This window comes from Vulpes vulpes, chromosome 12 (genome assembly GCF_048418805.1).
Source record: "Vulpes vulpes isolate BD-2025 chromosome 12, VulVul3, whole genome shotgun sequence".
Taxonomy (NCBI): Eukaryota; Metazoa; Chordata; class Mammalia; order Carnivora; family Canidae; genus Vulpes; species Vulpes vulpes.
In genome coordinates, this window is record NC_132791.1 from 9570725 (window position 1) to 9595588 (window position 24864).

A 24864-nucleotide genomic window follows, 5' to 3' on the forward strand; every position below is an offset into this window, starting at 1 on the left:
AGTGGACATATCAGGAAAACAGCTGAATACAAGAGCCTGGAGTTCAGGGGCCATCAGGGCTGAAGACACCAATTTGGGGGTCATTGGTACATAAATGATATTTGAAGCCACGGTATTGAATGATGATGGTGTGATGCTGATGATAATTCTTACAGCTCTTGCTCTTTTAAGTGCCTTATATATAAATTCACTAAACGTTCACCAAAATCCCACATGGTACGTGCTAATGTTAAGTAATTAACCCAGGGGCACCCATTTAGTAAGGCGTGGCTCTGAGATTTAAAGCCAAATGGTGCACTCTGGCTAAGATCCCCAAGAACCCTCTTTATCTCAGATGGGATTTGTAAAACAGTCAGGCACCACTGACCTACCCCCCAACTCGGATAACCCCTCTCCAGCTTCTCTGACAGTGGGCTCCTCTCCCACTCATCCCTGGGTTCCCACAGCCAGGTGCTCTACCTTTACACGCCTCCAATGGCTGACATGCAAGCTAATAGTTGGTGATAATAAGTACCTGTTGAATGAATAAATTATTGAAAAACCATGCACAAGCACTGTATTTTAGCAAATATAAAATCTCAGGCTATTAATCTTAGATTATTCATCCTTAAACTATTATTAGAGATCATCCAAGCAAAATGTTTCTCCCAGCTTTACTGAGGTACAATTGACAAATAAAATTGTAAATATTTAAAGGGGGCAACATGACTATGCAAACTTTTTAAATCTGCAGGTAAGGTACCTGATGTTAGGCAACTTTTCAAGGTGATCCAGGTAAGCAATGAGCACTGTCTGGGTGGTGGTCGGTGGTGAGGAATGGGCAGTGGGAGATAAGTTGGGACTAGTCAGTCTCCAAATTTTTTTGTTTGTAATTTTTATAAAGTCATATCCACCAATCTTTTTACTTTATATTTCTGGCTTTGATGTAATAATTACATAAAGCTTCCTCGTTCTAAGAGTATGAAAATATGTACCTGTGAGTTTGCATTTTCCTCCTGTAATCTGGCTCAAGCCACACTGGCTGTGTTGGTGGATGGTGTCGGGAATCGGGGAAATTCAGCCTTCTACTAGAAAATGGCTTACACACAACGTGTGGCAGTAGCTGTGTTGTGTTCTTGATCATCTGTGTTATCCCAGTTCTTCTCCTTCCCTGGGATACTTCCCTTCCTCCCCACTCACTCCTGGTAAGATCTTGGTTTGGTGTTGAGTTTTGTTACATGATTTCAGTCCACAAAGAAGCCAACCCAAAACTTCTGATAGAAGAAACCAAGTTGTAACTTCTACTCAAGCTCTGTTTACAGGGCCACTGGGGACATGATGGGGAAAAGGGGGAGATGTAAAAGTTCCTTCACACTGTGTGCCCTGCCTGTCTATTCAATATTTTATAATTTGAAATTGGCCTTTCACACATACTAATCACCAAGGGAAGTCTAAAATTAGTGCTAGAGGTTCACAATAGTGAGAGACACTATAACATGTTTGCAGCAAGACCCCTGGTACCTTCAGGCTATATAGCAAATGACCTTGGTGGGTTGACAATAAATATCTCACAGGGTCACAATTCAGTCTTTAATTTTTTTTTTCCATTCAATCTTCTTGAAAGAAAAGGCTGTGGTTTTTAAAATATAATGACAGTTTTCATAGCTTGGATTAGAAAAAAACTCTAGTCAGGGTTCCCTGCTCATGAATAAATCATTCAAAGGCAGCCTATGTATTGAAGATATGATATTAGCAATTTGATTCTGACAGTGCTGACTCGGTCATACAAACCTTTATAAATGTGACAGTTCCAAAGGGATTTATGTGGCAATACATACTGCATGCCTATTCTTGCTAGGGCCTTGGACTGACCAATAAAATAGACAAATCTCTGGTAATTCAACCAAGAGCGCAAAGGGAATATTAAATATAGTCTGTCTTGTATACTATAATACTTGATTTATTTTGTAAACTCACATTATCACAAGTCACATAATAAAAACAATAAAAATAAATAATTGTTTCCATGGAATAAAAAGCCAAGACAATCTTTCAATAGAGGAAAAATGATGGCTCTTGCCTTATGACAGATTATTAATACATATTATATATTAAATAGCTAGAGGGACTAAATGAGGATGGTATTGGCACAGGAGTGGCAGATTCATGGCATAAGAAGAATCCGCAAATGGTGAACTCAAGTATAAGGGAAAACTATGTATATGATAAAGAAGACATTTAAGTCAGTGAGGAAAAGGATGATTTCATCAATAAATCACATTGAGGCAACTGGCTCACCATCAGTAAAAAGCAAAGTCATTCCTATCTTATTTTATATAGAAAAATAAATTCTAGATGCGTTAAGACTACTGAAGGACGGGAAACCTCATAGGTAAGTGTGTGAGATGTTCTTTGCAAGAACCATAACAAAGTCAGAAGCCATAAAGCAAAAGAAAGTTGGATGTAATGTCACAAATATTGCAAAGCTTTGTATGAGAATTTATTTATTTTAGATTTTATTTATTTATTTGAGAGAGAGAAAGAGCACGCATGAGCGGGGGCAGAGGGAGTGAGAGGCAGAAGCAGGTTCCCTGTTGAGCAGGGACCCTGACATGGGGCTTGATCCCAGAACACTGGGATCATGACCTGAGCCGAAGGCAGATGCTAGACCAACTGAACCACCCAGGTGGCCCTTTTATGAGAATTTAAAATAGCCCATATAACTAAAATCAAAAAAAGAGGTAAAGATGAATGTATTTTGGACCTGAATGTTAATACCATTTCATTTTACTCACCAGTTGATAAGGTCTGTGAACAAGAGTCACACAGCTTAATCCATAAAAATACACTAGAGAAAAAGCATAGAAGGATACACCTCCGTGTGAGCTTCATCTGGGTGACAAGTACACAGTTGATATTTTTTTCTTTTATATTTTCATATACTTTAAAATTTGCTTTTGCAATGATTGTGCATCCCTTTCTCTTACAATCAGCAAAAATAATTCACCATTAAAATAGCTTACTGGTCCCATATGTGAGCACTTCTTGGAAATTCTTACATCATAAATATTAGGTACTAAATATAGCTAAGAATCCTGTAAAAGGAAATCTGAGATTAATTGGGCGAGGACTTCAAAGTACTTGGAGGTTTCCTAGTCCCTGGAGTGTAGCAGCTCTTTCAAGATCTCATACTTGGGCCTTTCATTGCATTGCAGAATTTGTTTATTATCCATCTATAAAGTAACAGTATTTTTATTATGTGGTATAGCTCACTGCATAGCCCTCCACATCACAATTACCAAGAATATTAAATAAGTATTGGGGCACCTGGGTGGCTCAGTGGTTGAGTGTCTGCCTTTGGCTTAAGTCATGATTCCAGGGTCCTGGGATCAAGCCTTGCATTGGGCTCCCTGCCAGGTGGGAGCCTGCTTCTCCCTCCCGCTTGGGCTCTCTCTCTCTCAAGTAAATAAATAAAATCCTTTAAAAAAAAAAGAAGAAGAAGAAGAAGAAACAAAACTGTTGTCTTGCATTCTATTCATTTGCTTTGACAAGAGACCATAAATCTATCTAAATAATTCATATCTCACTGCATGAGAATAAGTGTCCATAGATGATATGACAGTGAGAATTATATCTTCATAACTACAAAATCTAATTCTTGTGCCTTTCCATTTAACTTTGCACTAAGCATATATTATTTTTTTGAGCAGCATCTCCGGTTTTATAAATTAGTGAAATAAATATTAACTGTTGACATATTTCTTAATATTTTCTACTTCAAGGGACTACCAATAATCAATAATGTTTCCACATGGTCTAAATTTTCAGGAGTCCCTGAAAGCACAACTTGAGTAAACAGACAACGATGATGGTAATTGGCATCTCTCTAAACAAATTACTCAAAATGGAAATTTTCACTTGAAGAAAACAGTGAGCTGGAGAAGACTTGGTTTTAAAGGCAGACAAGCCCTAGGGTTCAACCAAGGCTCCCTCACTTAGAGTCTCTATGTTCTTGGGCAAATTACTTGACCTCATGAGTTTGTTTCCTCACGGAGAGACAGGGAAAATAATATTTACCTTGTGGCCGTTATTGAGGGGATGTATTTAAAGTACCTGGCACCTATTAGGCCCTCAAAAAAATGATGATTATCAAGGATGGACAAGGGGATGACAAGGCTGCCATGCTGCCAGGAGAAAACTGGCTGAGCCCCTACCAAGAGGTTCACAGAGGTACTATAACCTCAATGAATTTACTACCATCCAGGGGTGAGGCTGCCAAGCTCAAAACTGAATGATCACAGGGAAGATGACTCACGCTATTCAAGTTCAGTCAACAGCTAACTGATTGAAAGTAGAACATATTCTTTTCTGGTGCCTGAATGATCATGCCTCTCAGTCAGGCACCACCAAAATAACTCAGTTTTTGTTTTTTTTGTTTTTTTGTTTTTTTTTTTTTTAGGAATAATGGACTCAGAACAAAGAGAGGCAAAGAGTCATAAAAGAAGTTTCACCTGAGCAGAGGTGAGACCTGATGACACTCCTCACCTGACCTCAGACCCCACCTCACCAGAGCATAGAAACTTGGTATCTGCCAGAGGTGGAGTCTTTCTCTGGAAAAGTACCAGATAAACCACCTTTGGGGCCTCTGAGGTTTTTTTTGGTTTTGTTTTCATTGTTCAAGGCTAGCGATCCACCCTCGTTCTGTCTACCTGGGCTTTCCCCAAAGAGAGAAAATTACAACCCACTGGTCTCCACTTCTTAAATTACCATCACTTCCAGTCCTTTCTCTGCAGGTTATAGGAAGATTACTTAGGTGAAAGTGCTGGATGTTCCCTGAGATATTGAATTTTACCAGGATAACCATAAAGAACTATCTGATTCCCTTGTTTCCAAGTCTCTGAAGGAGTCTCACTGTTTCCATATGCAATAATACTAAGTCCTTTTTATTGCTATTTCTGTTAATTGGATGGATGGATGGATGGATGGATGGATGGATGGATACATGGATGGATAGATCCATTAATGGATGGATACATGGATGGATATTGTGCTGGAAATCAGCAATGAATGAGAGTTCTGGGTATCTTATTTGGCCCAGGGTAAGAAATGGGACAAAAGAAATTTAATCTTCTGACATATATGTTTTGCAAGGAATGCAAAAGCAAAGAACCACGTTAATTTTAAAGAGGAGTGGGGCTCTCTAGTCAAAAAGCCTCGCATTTTTTCAGTCCTCTTCATACAAAAAAAAAGCGACCTTTAACTGAGAATTCACTGAGGTTTTAGTGCATTTTGGTCTCTTGTAAGGAGTGAGTTGACTGTACTCTGAGCCAGAGTCCCAGCTTTGTCCAGATTGACCTTGAAAAATTCACTTGGTTCTATTAAGTGTTTTTAAGTCCCTCTCTCTGTAGGAAGAAAATAGTAACTTTAGCTCTCAATACGTCCTCGGAAATGTTGTAAGGAGGTAAATAGCATATGGGATATACTGTAAGCTCTTACAAAGAAAGGACCATAAATGGATTTACAAGAGCAAAGATAAATGGGCAATATTCTCATTACCATGCTGGTTTTCTTCCTTTCAAACACATTTCTCTGGTTAAAGTTGATAGTAAACTGATAAATATGCTAAGCAGATTTAGGTCATGCTGCTGTTTGAAACCAACTTGCTGATAATTCTGCTCCTAAGGATTCAGTTAGCACAATCCCATCTTCCAGAGAAGAAAGGGAAATACAATCATAAAGACTTATTTTGTTTAAAAGAATATATATTATCCACATCCAGCATCACCCTGAAAGTCAGCCCCACCTTCCCAACCAGCCCTCTGAGCAATGCAAATCTGTACATGAATGTCACAGCAACTTGAGGTGAGCAGGAGAAGGTTTTCCTAAAAAAGCCCAGAGCAGTAGAAGGCATGCAGCAACTCCCAGATGGCCACTGGAATGTGTTCACAATATTCTGCAAGCCTGCAGAAAGCAACATTCTGTAGCCTGTGGAGTCCTGGTGACAGTGACAGAGCTTTCTCGTGGGCTGTAATCAATTATGATGCTTAAGTGCTTATGTTTCAAAGAAAAATAAATAAATAAACATATCTCTCTCTCTCTCTCTCTTTCTCTCTCTCTGTGTGTATGTGTGTGTGTGTGTGTGTGTGTGCAATGGAGACTCAACTAAATCAGATCATTTCAATGCCATCTTTTGACCAACTGCTCGTTCGGAGACAGAACACTTCCAAAATCGTGCAAGTAGGAATAAAACGAATGAATCATCGGAAACACACAGGGTTGTTGCTCTTTGGATCAGAGCACGGTGCTTTCACCTCCCTCTTCTCCATCTCAGAAAGAAAATATTAAGGTTTTTAATCTCTAAAAGAACACGATGTCCAATGTGGCCCTTGGAACCTCGGAACAAACACACACACACACACACACACACACACACACACACACACGGCACCTCCTGCGCTGGAGAGGCAGCCCCGGAACACTGCCTCACCCACCATGTGGAAATTCTCATCCGATTTCTATATATAACCACCACATTTCACATGCACACACCAGCCCCCAAACCCGTCCCCATGCACACTATAATCGCATCATGCTCGCAGAAACCGGAATGCTGTAACAATGCCCTGAATTTGAAAAATGCACAAGAGAAGCCAAGAGGTGGCTTTCCTGATGGAACGAGAAAGGGCTCGTGCAGTCGGCGGCAGTGCCTTCACGCCAGGGCGGGCTCGGCCCCGCTCTCCGGAGTGTGATCTGCATGTCTAATGCTGGAACAGGTTCCTGGGATCAGCCACTTACCTTGCAATGCTGCAGCAGGAGTATCTGCTCGTCCAGCTCTTGCCGCTTGCCTTCTATTTCAGTCTGCCTCTTTCTTTTTTCCTTGAAAATAAAGAGAGAGAGGCTGTAAGAGTAGGTGGGTGTTGGCTCCCAGAATCTTAAGGCCGGAAGCAGCAGCAGCAGCAGCAGCACACATCTGGAGACACACTTCCAGAGATGCTGGGCACACACGCAGTGTCACCTGCCCCTCCGCCTCCAGCGGCTCTCTCCCCACCTGCCTGCTGTGGGCTCGGCGAGTGGGAGAGTCTCCTCCGTCAGCCGGGCTGCAGCAATTTCATCCAGAAGAAAAGGCGGTTTCCACACACACACACACACACACACTCACACGCACACACTCACACGCACACACTCAGAGTCATGTTCTATGCAGTGCTAATTTGGAGACAAAGAATCAAAATGTCTCAATCGAAAAGATGAGGTTGTTATAAACTGCAAATACGACAGAATGAAACCATGGGGATTCGAGGAGGGTTAGCTTTCTTTCATCAAAATCACAGATGCAAAGGATCCAACACAATTCCCAATCTCGTAGGACAAATCATCCCGTTGGACATCACAAACAATGCAAATGCGATGGGTGGTCTTTGCTGAAACGAGTCTGGGGGGGCTGGAGGGGGGAGCAATGCATGTGGGCGGGCTCACTGAGGTTATGTTAAACCTGAAATCTGAAGTTGGTCCACCCGCATCCGACTCCCAGCTCTGCCGTTTGCTACCTGTGTGACCCCTGGCAAGTTCTTATACCTCCCTGGGTCTAGACTCTCACACAAAGAGATCATAATTTGTACCTAGACCAGATGCTCGGGGCATGGATTAAATGAGATGATCATGTAAAGGACTCGGAACAATGGCCTGGCACGTAGTACACGCTCAATAAATGTTGTTATTATACTTATTGCCACATGCTTACTTCTAGATAATGCCTAGACGCTGGCTCTAAAGGGACGTAAATCCCCCCCTATTGGGATCATAACCTTTCCCCTGGAGTGGACACTTAATGCTTTCCTTCTCCATACTTCCCAGATGCAGACAATAGACGTCCTATAAATGGGATTGATTTAAGAATAGAAAGGCCTGCCTTTAATGATAGCTTGCTTGTACCACATTTTATTTCCAAAGTGCACAGTGGGGAGGTCTGCTGGGACGTTTACTGCCCTGGATTGTTTCCTTTATTCACATATGCAGGGAGAAACTTGCTAGACAGACATAGTGGCACGCTACAAAACGACAGCCAAACCCTGGAGAAGACAATAATGTGGAAGGCTGGCTGGGGTGCTCTGTATTAACAGAAGCCTTTATTTCACGGAGTTGCCGTTTCTGGGGATGTGCCGGCACCACTGCTATTCAAGCCAACGTAGCAATGATTTGGGTTATAACCAAGTTCTTCTGTGTGATGCCCAGACTGTTAAGAAATATTAGTTTATAATCTCCAGACATTAGGAGACACAATATCCGAGTCAAGGACATAACCTCCCTGCCAAAGGGAGGCCCAAGGACCTACCAGTTACCAAAGAACTCCAATCAGGGGTGCATTATGGATGCTCCCAGAGTACATCTAAGAACATATAATATATGACAGTGGATGGAAAGTGAGGCCTAATGAGAAGAGCCCACTTATCCAGTCCCTCAGAGGTGCCACATGATAAAGCAAGGACCTGGGGAACCAGCCACTATCTCTATACCCTGGGGCTCCTCAAGAGTAGGCTTATTGGACTTTAGCGTTCACTCCCACTGGCTATCAAGACATATAGGTGTCCACATTTAAATCCAGAACCCATCTAGTGTGTCACAGACACAAGATGCAGATGACATGGTGCTTTCATACATGTTAACTGAGTGCTACGTGTTTGCTATAGATGGAACACTGGTGTCCTCCCCCAAAATTCATACGTTGAAACCCAATCCCCAAAGGGACGGTAATTAGGAGGTGGGGACCTTTGGGAGGTGATTACGTGGAGCCCTCCTGAATGTGATTAGTGCCCTTATATGAGAAATCTCAGAGTATTCTTTTGCTCCTTCTGTCATGTAAGGACTCAGTGAAAAGACAGTTGTCTCCGAACGAGGAAGCAGGCCCCCACCAGACACTGAATTTGCCAGTGCCTTGATCTTGGGTTTCCCAACTTCCAGAATTGTGGGAAGCAAACTCCTGGTGTATATAATGCACTCAGTCTATGGTATTTTGTTAAAGAAACCTCACTGCACTAAGCCAGTGTTCTAATTACATGCCTGGTCATTTTGCAAACCTGGGTTTTCCCACCTCTGGGTCTTTGTTCATATAGAAAAGCCTCACTTCAGATTTGCCCGCCATGATACGAATGAACGATGCCTCAAATAGAAAAAATATCACCGATGGTACAGGCAGTGAACCTTAAATGCCCAAGCAGTAGTGAACAGACATGATCATGAAAGATGCAGGTTTTAAGTTGGTTCATTAAGAATGGGTAGGAACTGGGGCACCTGAATGGCTTAGCGGTTGAGCGCCTATCTTTGGCTCAGGGTATGATTCCGGGGGTCCCAGGATAGAGTCCTGCATCGGGCTCCCCGCAGGGAGCCTGCTTCTCCCTCTGCCTGTGTCTCTGCCTCTCTCTCTCTCTTTCTGTGTCTCTCATGAATAAATAAATAAAATCTTAAAAAAAAAGAATGGGTTGGAATTAGACAGATATAAATTAATGAGCAGCACATTCCAGGCAAAAGGAATTGTGTGAACAAGGGTAGAAACTTACTGCACATTCCAGGGACAATGAGGAGGGAAATTCAACTGAAGTGTAGGGCTTGCTCTTTGGAATAGAGATCAATGATTCAAAAGATTGGCTAGGATGAGACTATCGAGGACCCTGAATGCCAGGCCAAGAAGTTTGGATTTTATTCTCTAGGCAATGGAATATTGCAGGGTTCTAAGCAAGAGAGTGATGTGGTAAAATGGCATTTTAGGAATATTAATCTGGCACTGGTATACAGGATAGATTAATAGGAGTCAGGATGCTTTTTCTATGAAAGTCCAGACAGTAAATATTTTAGGTTTTATAGAACATACGATCTCTGTTGCAACTACTGAAAGCTGTCATTGCCATGCAAAAATAGCTTTAGATAAAATATAAATGAATCAGTGAGTCTGTGTTCTTTTTTTTTTTTTTTAGATTTCATTATGTATTTGAGAGACAGAGATATATATATAGAGAGAGGGCGCACAAGTGGGGGATGGGAGAAGTAGCCCCCTCACTGAGCAATCAGCTCAGTGTGGGGCTTGATCCCAGGACCCTAGGACCACAATCCAAGCTGAAGGCAGATGCCCAGGCAACTGAGACACCCAGGCACCCCAACTGTGGCTGTGTTCTAATGAACCTTCATTTATAAACAGACGTGGTAGGCCAGATTTAGCCTGTAGTCATAGTTTGCTGACCTCTGGATGAAAAGATCATGAAGTGTCTTAAGAGGATGCTGCAGTGTGATGGAGACGGATAAACTAACAAGCCCACCCTAGCTTAGAGCTGCTCCAATCAGAATGGAAAGAAAAGGACAAATACAAGAACCAGAACTGATGAGACTCAGGACTAATAGGATTTAGGGGGGTAGGCAAGGCAGTGTCTTGGCTTTTAGCCACACAGACCAAAGCATACTGGTGTGGGAATGGGCAGTAATGGGAAACCAGTACTTTCCCACATGTGCTGTATTCATATTTTCCCTGAGGAAACTCCTTATTAGGTTAAAACTCAAAACCAAATAGTGTTAATATAGACAACCAGGCACCAGCATCAGCATGTTCACATCTGTGTTTTGTCTACTGAAGACTCAGGCTTGGCCCCGTCACAAGGACCCCCCTTAACCCCACATCCATGGCTGTTACTAGATTCTTAGATTAGTTGAGTCCCCTTCCACAGTGATGGGAGTTAGGTCCTGAAGTCACCACTAACCTGACAAAAGAGGTAAGATGTGCAGTCAACCTCTGTATAAAATCAGTTATGAGTCAACATCTGGCAAGTTCTGGTTCCTGGTTCCTGGTATCGCCTGCTTGGGCTGCTGAGGTGTGAGCTGTGCTCCTCACCTGCTAGCGTGCTGCTTTCCAGACTTCCCCTTCCTTTGATCAAGGCAAAACCACTAACTCTCTTCCCACTCCAGACGTTTAGACTACATGATTCCCTTTCATCTCATCGACCATATAACTCTATGTTGATAGCTTCCCCATCTGTATTTTCAGCCTAGATCTCTCTTCTGAGCTCCAGATTCCCATATTCAACCACCAACAGTTCATACCCATTCCCTCAAACTTAGCACTTGCCTGCATCATCTCAGCCATCCCTCCTCCCCTAGCCTCACATCTGTTCTTTCTGTGTTCTTCATCTCAGCAAATGACACTACTCAAGTCAGAAATTGCAGTTATTCTAGACACTTCACATTCTTGAAAGGCCAATTCCTGTTGATTCTGCTTGTCATTGTCTACATCTTCTGCTTCCCTAATACAACTTTTATTACTACCTTAATACTCCCTCCTTTATCTCCCCACCTGCACATGTAGAATATTCTACAAGAGTATCTTCAGCGCTCTATAGCACTTAACTGTTACACTCAATTTCCATCTGGATTACTGCAGGGGTGCCCTCACTAGTCTCCCTGTCTCTGCGTCTTGGCTCTTGAGCAAGTCCCCCTCTGCATGGCTGCCAGAGTGGTACTCTAGAATGGAAGTGTATCTCCATCCCTTGCTTCAAATCCCATTGCCTGCAATGGCAAATAGAAAGTTCTCCCCCACTGCTTCATCTGACAAAAAAAGAACTGGGGCACCTGGGTAGCTCAGTTGGTTAAGTGTCTGAATCTTGATTTCAGCTCAGGTCATGATCTCAGGGTCATGAGATCAAGCACTGCATTGGGCCCAGACTCACTGAGGAGTCTGCTTGAGATTCTCTTTCTCTTCCTCCCCCTGCCCTTCCCCCTGCTCAAGCTCAATAGATAGATAGATAGATAGATAGATAGATAGATAGATAGATAAAAATCTTTTCTTAAATTAAGAATTCCTCTTTGACAATACGGCTTAAGTATCAATGAAACTAGAGTAACCATCTGCTCAGTCTTCTTTCCCTCAGAAAATTGACCTACCTTCACTATAAATGGAGCTGGTGGATTTGGCAGTCAAAGGCTAATCTATGTAGCCAGGCTCATCCCTGCTACAAGGACTTGTGTGTGACACAAGTTGAGCTAATCATACTACTTTATGTCATTGCAATAGCAATTGGGCCAAGGGTTGGCTAAATGACCCAAGTAGGACCAATAAGAAATATTTCTAGGGATATATACATGAATACTGGGAGAGAAAACTCCTCCCCACTAAGGTTAAGCTGGAATGATGCACATCTGAGTGGCAATTTTCCCATGCCACGTGGAAGACATGCATCCATGTTGGAGAAAGGTCAAACATGCAGGGAGAAGCAGAGCTGAAAGACAGAGAAAGAAGGATCCTAATGACACCAATGAGTCCCAGGCCTAGTTACACCAAAGCCAGAACCATCCCTGGCCGCCTTCTTCTTCTTCTTCTTTTTTTTTTTTTTTTAAGATTCTTATTTATTTATTCATGAGAAAACAGAGAGAGAGAGAGAGAGAGAGAGGCAGAGACACAGGCAGAGGGAGAATCAGGCTCCAAGAAGGGAGCCTGATGTGGGACTCGATCCCAGGACTCCGGGATCACACCCTGAGCCAGAGGCAGATGCTCGACCGCTGAGCCACCCAGGGATCCTCCATCCCTGGCCTTTTTAAGTTATATATACTCCCTTTTGCTTAAGCTGGTTTGAGTGGTGCTTCTTTTAAAATTTTTCCATGTATTTTATGTTTTAATTACCTGAAAATTCAAAATAATTTCTAGTAGAGCAGTGAGATATATACAGCTTTCTTATGAAATCTTTGTTTAGAGTATTTAGTATTTTGTCACTTGCAACTCAAAGAATAATGACAAGTACAGAAGTCTTCTCTGCTCCCTCCAAATAGAATTCATCACTCCCTCTTTCTCTGCTCCCTCTACAGGCTGTGGGTCTTTCTGCATTAGTACCTTGATCACTTTAGCACTTATACATTTAACTATTTACATATCGTCTCCTTTTACCAAACTATGTGCTTTTTGAGGACAAAAATCTTGGCTGATGCTGGGGCACCTGTATGGCTCAGCTGGTTGAGTGTCCGACTCATGATTTTAGTTCAGGTCATGATCTCAAGGGTCTTGAGATACTGAACCCTGCACTGGGCTCCACATCCAGCGGGAAGTCTGCCTGAGATTCTCCCTCTGTTCCTCCCCGCCCCCACTCTCTCTCCCCACCCCCTGTCTCTCTTTCTCTTTCTTCCTCTCTCAAATAAACAAATAAATAAATCTTAAAAGAAATCTTGGCTGATGCATCTCCAAAGCCTAGAGCACTGCATGATGAAGACATGTAATAGACACATCTACCTGACTGAGATACTTGCTCCCTTTTGGTCATTTTCTGTTTGTAGAAATCCCTCCCTCAAAGGCATTATAATTTCAATGGCAGTAAAATATATCATTGAAAACACATTAGCAATCAGTCAACAGAACCAGAAGTATCTTTCTGTTGGAGACATTAGCCCATATGGAATAGACCATTATTGCTATGCATATAAAAAAAGACTTGGAAAGGCTAGCTCTGAGAAGGAATCATGGAAAGCTCATTCTGAGGAGAAAAGCTGGGGTAAGGGAAATTCCAGGAAAAGTATAATGAGCTGACAGTAGCAAACCATTCAAGGGGAATGTGACTCAAGAGACATCTGGAATGAAGTGATCTCAATCCATTAGGAAGTTTTCCAGATCCCTCTACTATCTGGGAGGCCTAGCAAGTCCCTTTCATTGTCTTTATGTAAATTGTATATTTTCCTGGCAAGTATTTTCTGGAAGTATTGCAACATTATGAAACTGCAGGCTCTGCAGAGTAAGGAGCACCCATGGAATGGAGCACAGTCTACTCAAAGGTGGTTGGTAAGTATAACGGGAAGTCATTAGGAAGTCTAGGTGCACCCTGGTGCAGCTAGAGGCAGGCCCTCTCTTCCCTCATCAGCAGGGGCTGCTACCCAGGCACAGTGGTGGTGGCTGGGGAGGTACCCCAGATGAGTTTGTGAGAAACAGTGAGAGAGGGAAAGAGACGGAGCAGAGAGGGCAGTAAGGAGCAGCGACAGGGAGTTTCCTGTCCTCCCGAGGCCCACGTTGACTTGAGCAGATACTTAGAGCCCCAGCATACATCTGTGGGAAGGAACCAGAAGACCTACTTACTCAGAGCACTACTGCCTTCAAGAGATGCCAGAATTTAGATGAGAGGGTTAAAAAAAGGAAAATATGTTAAAATGTAAATGTTGCAGCCTTTCCTCCAGCTATTGCTAGGTAAAGAGAAGGTTGCTTTGATGCCTCTCACTGTGAGCCAAAGGGAATTGTGTGTTCCTCCCCCGAGCTCACAGAGGCCTTTCAGTGACTTTGGGCCAGCTGCTTCATAGGCTTTGCAGTGCAGACTCAGAGAAAGGGGCAGAAGGCTGAACTGCAGACCTGGACTGTTTTAAATAATTTGCACTTGGAAAGGGAACGGGGTAGATAGCTGATAGGGGGGAAATCAGAGAGGAGAGAAGGAATGAAGAAAGAAGAACCGAGATGGCTTAGGGACAGCTTGAAGTTCACCCATTTAAAAAGAAAAGGAGCTGAGATATTAAGACTAGAAAATCAGGAGGAGAGCATCTTGCAGTATTTTATTGTGGCTTATAAAATGAATCCTCTTTGTATTCCCAAAGATCCCAGTAAGAAAACTGGACTTTTCTTCAGACTGTGCTTCTCGGTGCCTTCTAGCTGAAATGGAATCGCCAGGGTGCCAGCTTTCATATGGGTTACGCCAAGTAGTAAGGTAATTGTGAGAATTAAATTATGAAAATCAACTTGCAAATGGGGGCCCTGTGAGCTTTTTCTATTAAGGAATCAGAATGTCATCTCAGTTGTGGTTGAATTATAATTACCTGTTTAACGCTGCTGTGGAACCAGTGTTATTTATATACCTGAGGACGGAGAAGCAGGGTGGTCGGTCTGATAACTGAGACACCTGAGGGATCACGTATAAAACAATCGAGGAGGTACCCACTCATCTCTGTCCAACCGCCTGTCCAGCTAACTTGAATGTTGGGTTTGCTCAGCAGACACATCCGTACGAGAGATCCGGTATCCGATCTCAATGCCACCAGGTATCAAAACTGTCTCTCCTGGCTCTGACTTGAAGGTCACCAATCACAATTCTGCTTACATTCAGCCTCCCCAAGTAGTTAGCTAAATGGAGAGGCAATACTTGTTAAGCCCCTTGCAATGTCCATCCACCGTAAAATGAATAACATGGCATTTGGATTTAGGTTGATGAGTGTATGGAAAGCGAAGTTGTTATGTGATTTTCTGATCCCACAAATCTAAGGAGCAGAATCTGGCATCAGTTCAAAAGGCTCGGTCAAAAGGACAAGTAAACTACATTTTCCATAATCACACTGCTCTGCCCAGCCATGCACCCATTCACCCAACAATTTTTTTTTGATTCTACAGTTCTATTCATTCCCCATGGCTTAGTTTAGACCAGCATTCCCATTTAGGTAACTATCTTTTATCCAACTGATTACTAGGCCTTGAACTTGCCATCTACTGGTAACAGAAGGAACTGCCAACTTTGTTTCGCTTGTAACAGAAATGATAGTCAAGAAAAAGAATTTTATTTATTTTTTTTTTAATTTATTTATTTATGATAGTCACAGAGAGAGAGAGAGAGTCAGAGACACAGGCGGAGGGAGAAGCAGGCTCCATGCACCGGGAGCCCGATGTGGGATTCGATCCCGGGTCTCCAGGATCGCGCCCTGGGCCAAAGGCAGGCGCCAAACCGCTGCGCCACCCAGGGATCCCAAGAAAAAGAATTTTAAACAAGAAAGAAGCCACTGATTAGTTCAAACTTCACTATGGGGTTTTATTTTTCACTATGGGTTTTCGAAAGGATACTTTCACACCTAAAATCTTAACAAACATTATACAGAGCTTAGATGCAAAATTGAACAGTTACGATAGCTAGCCTCTTAGTGACAAACCCAATGCATGACACAGCAAAGTTTTAGTCTAAAGTCTTTGGTAGATACTTTATAGTCCATATGGATTAGGTCTTAAGTCTATTTTTAAGATCTGCCCTCAGTGTTACCCTTTAAATAATTATTGAACCATGTAGCTATAGTTTTGCTTTAATGGTCATAACATCAAACCCCTTGCGAGGCATGCTTCCCTTTAGTGTCCTTTTCTGGAAACCAAAAAGGAGAGTGGTCTGACACAGCTCTGATGAGAAGTTAAGATCTGTTTTACGGTATCATATAGATAAGTCCACTGTGAAGAAAAAAATCGAGCACTTTCTATACAGATGGAATGGTAGAGAGCTCTGAGAAAGTCCCAAATGCCAGAAATAACATAACTAAATTCATCCACAGAATGTAATCTCCATATCATCAGTCTCAAAGTATTGCTTTCTTCGCCACCATGAAGCCACATGGGCACTGAACTAGGAGTCGGGAGACCCAGCTTTGGGTAGAGGTTCCACTGCTGGCCCCCGGGTGACTTAGACGAGTCTGTTGTTTCTGGGCTTTGGATTCCCCACATGTGAAATGAGCAGGTTAGACCAACTTCACTGTGAGCTTCCTCCATCTCGAAGAATCCATGACACTAAGGAGAACAATGGCTTTACATTCTAGACGGTCGCGTGCCTTTCCTCAGCTATAAAGTCATACGAGCAAACATTGCATGGTGCTTCTGTGTGCCCGGCACTGTTCTGATTGGTAAATATTAACACTTTTAACCTTCACAACCACCCGGTGCATGAGGTACGATCATTATCTGCATTTTACAGAGGAGAAAACTGAGGTGCAGGGAGATACAGAGATGAGCTCAGATGGCTCGTGAGTGTCAGAATTCGAACCCAGGATGAAAAATGGAAATATAAATGTCTCATGGGGCTACGTGAAATACAACAAAAAATAGAAGCACATTTCCCGACACAGTGCGGGAACTCCATAGGTAAAGGTGCTTCCTTTGCGCCTGGTATGAAGTTTTTGACTTAGGGTTCTCTCTAGACGACTGCAAACTACTCATGGAACCGAAATTCAGATCTGTACTGGCTGAACCTAAGAATAACGACGGTGGTGGTGGGAAAAATACCAACAGCAAAAACAATAATAATAATGGTAATTAAGTTTGTTGACTTAACTTGCTATGTTCCAGGATCCCTCCAGTTTTTCATTTAATCCTCAGAACGCTTTCTTTCTTTTTTTAAGATTTTATTTATTTATTTGAGAGGCAGAGTGTGTGTACAAGCAGGCAGAGAGGCAGAGGGAGAGGGAGAAGCAGGCTCCTCTCTGAGCAGGGAGCCCGACACTGGGCTTGATTCCAAGACCCTGGGATCATGACCTGAGCTGAAGGCAGACACTTCACCAACTGAGCCACCCAAGCGCCCCTAGGACATTTTCAAGTAGGTTCCTTTACTATCCCCTTTTTATGGACAACGATAGTCAAAACTGAGCATGAGTGGGTAAACATGGGCTGGGAAGTAGCCAAGCAGGGGCTGAAGCCCAGAGCATCTGACTCCTGAGCACATTATTGTGAACAGAGATGTGTTTTGGCTACTAACATTTGCTTAGCTCTGAGAGAACTCCACACAAGACACACAGAACACACCTTCATGCCCATGTGCCAAAACCTTCCAGAACATAGGAGATGTTGAGGATGCAAAACATTCTGATGTCAAGTCTTTCCACCGCCACCCCAAACCCCCAGACAGGAGACCTTTTATAGAATCTGTGAGCACTTCCCAATTCCAAACAGAAATCGGTCGAGGCTGGATTGGAACCTGCAGCAATCCCCCCGTGAACCAGTATATTTTTCATTTCTCTCAATTCCTGCAGCAGACACTTCCAGGGGATTGAACGATTTCATCAGGAGGGCAAATGCAAAATAAGTCTCCCCCATTTGAACTTTTCATCTGAGAAGGATGGTTGCAAAATGAGGCTGCAGCTGGGAAAGCTCTCAATTTACCATGTCAGGCTCATGAGCGGAGACACTCTCTAAATCTGGGGCTTCTAGGTACTAGAATATATCTCTCTAAAATTAGATGACAGGAAGAGTAAGGGGCAGAGGCATGCACTAAATTGAAAGTCCTATCGTGGGAAGAAGCGCAAGGCCTGCAGGAAATGTCCCTCAGCCAGGAGCAGGAGGGGACCCTGCACAGACCTCCCAGGAAGCAGTTACCCCCTGGCTGCTTGCAGGTCTCGGAGCAGCAGCCCATGGACGAGTAGCGGGGCTGGGATGCCACCAAACAGAGCTGTGGTTGTTGGAAATACGAGACAAAATAGCATGCACAAAAATAGAACGTGGATGCAATGTGGGGCATTCTGACAACAAAGGAAGCCAACTCGGAGAGATGAGCATCATTCCCCACAGAGACGTACACACCTTTTCTGACTCTCGCCAATTACGTTGTTTGTTTCGTTAGATGTCACTATCTGGTGACCATCTACCTGTATCTGTTCCTATATCTACATCTACCTATATCCCCGAGAAAAGCTACAGAAGGAGGAAATATAAATAGCCCAGATAAATACAGCATTTAAAAACATAATATGAAAAAATAAATAGATAGATAAGTAAATAAATAAGTAAATAAATAAATAAATAAATAAATAAATAAAAACATAATATGGGGTGCCCAGGTGGCTCAGTAGGGTAAGGGTCTGCCTCCAGCTCAGGTCATGATCTTGAGGTCCTGGGATCAAGCCCCGCACTGGGCTCCCTGGGAGCATGCTTCTCCCTCTCTTCTCTGTTCGTGCTCTCTCTTGCTATCTCTGTCTCTTTCTCTTGCACGCTCTCTCTCTCTAATAAATAAAGAAAATCTTAAAAAAATAAAAACACGGTAAATATCAAACTAATAAGTGTGCATAGTGAGAAAATTCAAACAATACACAAAGAAGTAAATGAATAGCTGAGTCTCCCTACACCCCACCCCCATTAATTGAGGGTATCCTTCACGTTTTATATGTATCCTACCAGGGGAAATAACCCCACAAGTAGGCCAGCCTATTATCCATAGAGATCTCTTATTCTTTATATAAAAGGAATTACAAAATATGCTTCCTGAAACCTTCCTTTTTTCTTAGTGATGTATCTTAGGGATTTTTCTACCTCGGCACAGGGGGGTCCCACCTCATTCTTTGTAACTGCTGCTTAGATTTTCTTTATATCACTGGTCAGCTGCTGATAGATTATTTAGGTGGGTTCCCAGTATTTTATTTGCTATTACAAACAGGCCTGTAATGAATCTTTTTCTACATACATCTTAGATGTATTTTTGTGGCCGTGTCCACAGGGTAAATCTCTAGCAGGAAGGCTGCCAAGTCAAAACATTTGAGGATTTAACATTTTTAATAGGGCCAAACTGCCCTCCCCAAACCATTTTCTCTGTGTTTTAAATGGCATAAATCTGAGTTGAAAATAAGACTCAAGCACCTAACAAGGGTTTTTGACAGTTTCCCCCTTTGTTAGCTATATCTGTAGTGACCCAGGGGGAGTTTAAATGAAAGTATCTACCACTTTTGAATAAACTGCAAGCTGTTCTTAAAACATCCTTGTGTCATCTATATTTATCACAGACTATTATTCTGTGTTTTGGGGCCTAAAAGGGCACTTTTCAGGTTTAAAAAAAGTGATGTTTTTCTACTTGATGAACAGAAGTCTATCACGGCTCCATTGGTTTTCTAGAAGGACTCAGATTTATACCCCTCTTCCTTGCACTGTTAATGTCAGAATTATCATACAGCTGGGTTGTGCCCACTTATTTATAATGAAAGAAGGTTTACTTCTTCTGCTGTGGTTGCCATCCTCCATGGTTTAAAAGTACAAAATTTTCCATCTACTAAAATAATTCCTAGATGGACTTCAGCAATATAAAAAATGAAAACATAAGAAAATACAGTCATTATCCGATTTTAAGGAAAAGACTTTAAAAACATAAAGCATAGAGAGAAACCACAAAGTATGAACCTTCATTATATAACCTCATTACATAAAACTTAAAAATGTGGTTTTTATAGTACCAACGAAACATACAACTCAAAGGCAAGTGCCCATCTGGGACAAAATATTTTCAATATATATGTCAAACGGCTAAGACTGTTAGTAAATAAAGGGTTCTTACAAAACTATATGATCTGTAAATAAAGCTATGAACACTGAAATACAGAAAAAGAACAGAATATAGGGGAAATGCTCAACATTATCAGTAACCAAAGAAATGCAAATTAAGCACTGGGATGCCATTTGCCACCTATGAAATGTACTCTCTTCCTTCCTACACACCCACAGGGTATTTTAAAATATCATGTGTTCTGTGTTGGAGAGGGTGTGAAGAAAGAGACCCTCTCTTTAATCTCGGTCAGAATTACAAATAAGAGTGGTCTTTCTGGAAGGTCATTTCAAAGGTATTGATTGCATTTATCATACAGAATTTATGCAGAGAAAATTATCTTTGATAGGCTCAAAGATTTTTGGAAAGCATATTCAACCTAGAGATAGATGCAACACCAAAAAAAAAAAATTAAACAGCTAGTGATTAGTTAAATACGATGCATCTTATAAACCATCCAATGACTTCCTTTTTCATTTGGGATAAAATCAAAGCAAGCCCACCCATGATGCACTGACTACCTCTCTCCTGCACCTCATCTTGTCTCTTTTTCCTGCTCACTTCCCACTCTGGCCACATTGGCTTTAACCAGAGATTGGCTGTGGCATGGAGGCCAGAGAGGTGGGTGGGGAATCTGTGCCAAGTCGGCCTCAGAATCAAATGGGACTTTACATGGATAAAAGAAGATATAGTGTGTGTATGTATATATATTATATATATATACATAAACACAATGGAATATTACTCAGTCATCAGAAAGGATGAATACCTGCCATTTACATCAATGTGGATGGAACTGGAGGGTATTATGCTGAGTGAAATAAGTCAATCAGAGAAAGACAATTACATGGTCTCACTCCTATGTGGAATATAAGAAATAGTGAAAGTGACCACAAGGGAAGGAGGGGGAAACTGAATGGGGAAAAATCAGAGAGGAAGACAAATAATGAGAGACTTTTAATCATTGGAAACAAACTGAGGGCTGCTGAAGGGGAGGGCTGCGAGGGGATGGGGGTAACTGCGTGATGGGCATTAAAGAGGGCATATGATGTGATGAGCACCTGGTGTTATACTATATGTTGACAAATTGAATTTAAATAAAATAAATAAATAAATGGGAAAAAAACATGGGACTTTGCTTTTCTTTGGCTTTATCCCCCATGACCTCTCTCCGGAGAACCCTCCAGAGTTTGGCTACAATTTGGGGCAAGACTCAAGATGTCTGGCTATTAATACCATGTAAGTGGTGCCCTGACCTCATTCTTTCCAACGTCTGGCTTCCAGTCTCATCCAGTTCTGAACACGCATAAACTAGCTGGATGCCTCCACGCCTTGACCTTAATTCTCCCCACAGTGTGCAACCCGAGATGACCATTAAGATTATCTGAAGAACATTACAAAGTACCAAGCCCAGGCCCCACCTCCCAAGACTTTGGTCTTATTGGTTCAGGCACTGGAAGCTGTGAATGCTCCCAGGTAGTTTTAATGTTAGCAAAGGTGGAAAGTCACTGCAGGGCATATGGCAGCAGTTCCTTCTGCTTTGGCTCATTTGAGCTTCCTCTTCATCAGTCCAAAATAAGCTATTTGGTTAAATTTTGCTGAGGACTCAGCACTGGGTCAGTCACTTGCCTATTTTTGCAATTAAGTCCTTACTTTCTTCGCTCTTCAAAATCTGGGTTTCGGCCACAGGTCAGTAGGTTTTTGACACAAGAGCTGCAGAGCTTATACTGAGCACCTGTCTCTCAAGAGTCAACACTCCTTCTTTTTAGTATTTATCATCCTCACCAGCTGCTGTCTGGGCTCTCGAGCCCTCCTGTGAGGCTCCTAGAACTCATTTAGATTACAATTTTGTACCCCATAACATGGTGATAAACCAAGTCAGACGAGGTCGGGGGGATGGGGTTCAAAACAGAACCACAGAAAACATCTCAAATGCAGGTTTGATCAAAAGCAAACAAGTTTTGTGCCTTGAAATTTTATTTAAATGCCTCGATGCTACACTACATTTCAAAATTGAGAAAGACCACAGTTAAGAAAAAGATCGTCCCTGAGAATGGATTCCCTCTATGCAGTTTCCACCCATAACATCTGGTGAGTACTGAGGGAAAGAAATAAAGGTGAGCTGAGTAGGTTCTCTGCCAGGTTTGAGTTGCAGGCAGTAGATCCCACAGGCACCTCCAAAGCCTCATGGGATTCCCTATTTGGTCCCCTCTGGAGGCTGATGACAACCTGAGAAGAGGAGAGGGAATCCATACAACTGAGGGCCCATGAGACCCACGGGTGTCTCTGAACTGGCTCAGCCTCCCGGGGTACCCTACACATAATGAGCACTTCTCCTTTGTTCTAGCACTTCCCATGAACTTAGCATTTAGTTAAGGCACATTCCTGATGGGGGGGAAGACTGAAGAGCTCATGCTGACATTTGATAAAGGTCTCATTGAATGAAAAGGACAACGATCGGACAAGACAGGGGAAAGCACAAACTTCGTAAATGGCCCCCGTGTTATTACGTGTTTCTTGACATGTGAATGCCAACTTACACACACACACACACACAGGTTATCCAAGAAACAAACAAGATTATATTAAGTGACACCACATAGTAATTTCTTAACAGAGAAAAGGTATCTACCTGCAAATCCCCAGCTGGAGGCTCATTTTGAGAGTCTACCTCTCCACAAAGTTATTAACTAACACCAGCCCAGGATCCTGGGGCTTCAGGCCCATGCATTTGATCTTTGGAAGATTCCTGCCTTCAAGCAGGGGGCTGGAAGTGCCCATAGGTAATACCTAATATTGAGCATTGCATTTGTTAGGAAATAAAAGACTGAAATCTTCTGAGTGAGATTTCTCTCTCTCCTATCTCACCCTCTCTCTCTTTTTAAGGAGTCCATATTGGGGCCTATATCCTATGACCTCTCTCTTCCAGCACAAGGGCTGGCAAACTTGCTCTGTAGAAAGCCACATAGTAAATATCCTTGGCTTCACAGTCTGTGCCACAACTACTCAGCTCTGCCCTTGTACAGCTACAGGCAATACATAAACGAATAGACGTGGGTGTACTCCATTTGGCCCGCAGGCTGGAGTCTACAGACCCTGGCTACACCACATCAAGAACTGACTACCACCCCTGAGCTCTGCTATGGACACAAGCGCTAGGAGACTGCAGTCTGAGCAACAAGCTGTGGGAGTGTTGAAAGCAGTGGTGCTGCTGGGGGGGGGGGGGGGGGGGATGCACGTAGATAAGTCACAATTAAAGGAAAAACATCACGTCTCACAAGTCTTTTCCTTGCTGCCAGAGGGAAGGAGGGAGCAAGGGAGGACGGAGGGAGGGGATTCTCACTGAGTCCCTGCACCTGGAACTGTCAGATGTTATTTTAAGTCTCACAATGCCAAGAAGGTTACATCGTCCCTACTCTGGAGAGGAAGGAACTGAGGCCAATGGGTAGAGTGCCCAGGGCAGACAGGGAGGGAGGAGGGGTGGCACTGGCATCTGCACCCAGGTCTGTCCTGAGCCCGCACTGTGTCTTCCCCAAAGGCAAGGCTTCAGTAATAAGGAGAGTTGGGCCTTGGGCCTTCTCCCTCCTAAGGCCTGCATTCTGCATTGCAAAGCTTGGCCAGAAATGGCCCATTGTGGGGCTGAGGGGGACTCGAGCAAGAAAGAACCACAATGGCCAGAGACTTCTCATAGGATGCTGAACCTTGGCCAGGGCGGCTCCCCACCCCTGGGGAGGCTTTTTAGATTGATCTGCATGGCAGCCTTGATACCAGTCTGCCCCTTCCTTCACTAGCTCTAGAGACAAGTGTCTGCTATCTGGGTGCCTTGAGCTTCTCCTGCTGCCTGAGCCCGGGGACCTGGCCCTCCCACCCCAAACTCCTCTGCTCCTCTACCCCTGTCGGTTTCTGGGCAGGGTCCCAGAGCTGCAGGAGAGAGCACACCTGCTGTCCCATCAGGGCTGTCACTTCCTCCTCCTGCCTCTTCCTCATCCTGCAGATCTCAACTCCAAAGTCACCACCCTGATCCACCCAATCCAGGCTGAACCTTCTGATTGTCCTGCACTATATTCTCAATGCCTAGAATGGTGTCTGGCTCGATGATAAATACACATACAGCCGGCACCCTCCATTTCCAGTGAGGGCTCAGCCTACCGGGCTCTCAGCACCCAGTATTTCCACCTCATCATGGAAAGCATGCAGATGAGTGGGTTTTCCTCCTCTCCCAGGCCTGCGTGCTCAGAGTCACCCAGGAAAGCCTGAATACCCATCTCCTCTGCTCACCGGGGGCCTCTAGCAATTACGCTCAGCAGCAGTACGAAATGAACACAGTCTAACCCAGAAACCCTGAAAAGCCCTGAATCTAGTTAATCGAGCAATTTCTAGCAAGTCAAGCACTTTTGATGGTGGCCCCCTAGCCATCTGGGGGAAGCGACTGCTCTCGCCTAAATTGTGCACCGTCTTCATTCCAGCTTTACGCTGCGGCCCAGGAGACAGCCATTGGCTGAATGACAATCAGAACATTCTCTCGGCATCAACACATGTTCAGAAACAAAGCAAAAGTCCATGGCCAGCAGCTCCTCGGCTTGCCTGTTGGATCAGAATTAGTTTCCTTTTGGGAGTTGGAGGGAAAGATAAAGCAGAGGAATCCTCCAATGCACTTGCCCCCAAAAAGGTCACTGCAAATGGCCCTACCTGGGACCAGCGTTTAAGATACAAATGGTCATTCTGAGCCCTACTTGAGTCCATCTTCATGACTGACTTCATGATGACCTCCTACCGGCACATACACACACCCCTTCCTGACATTTACACCAGGGGACAAGACTAGCACCCACGAGGCAGGGTTTCT

General features: G+C 43.3%; 1 protein-coding gene across 9 annotated transcripts in view; it reads right to left on the reverse strand.

Moving 5' to 3' along the window:
* Positions 1 to 24864, reverse strand: part of PALM2AKAP2 (PALM2 and AKAP2 fusion) — a 457899-nt gene that overhangs the window by 256166 nt on the left and 176869 nt on the right. For 8 of the 9 annotated variants that reach the window (XM_072727724.1, XM_072727717.1, XM_072727723.1 and 5 more), the window contains one exon: positions 6775 to 6855. In XM_072727724.1, the coding sequence (XP_072583825.1) occupies positions 6775 to 6855 (81 nt within the window). Of the gene's footprint in view, positions 1 to 6774; positions 6856 to 7027; positions 7115 to 24864 lie in introns of those variants that run through there. The other variant, XM_072727720.1, reaches the window with a different exon arrangement.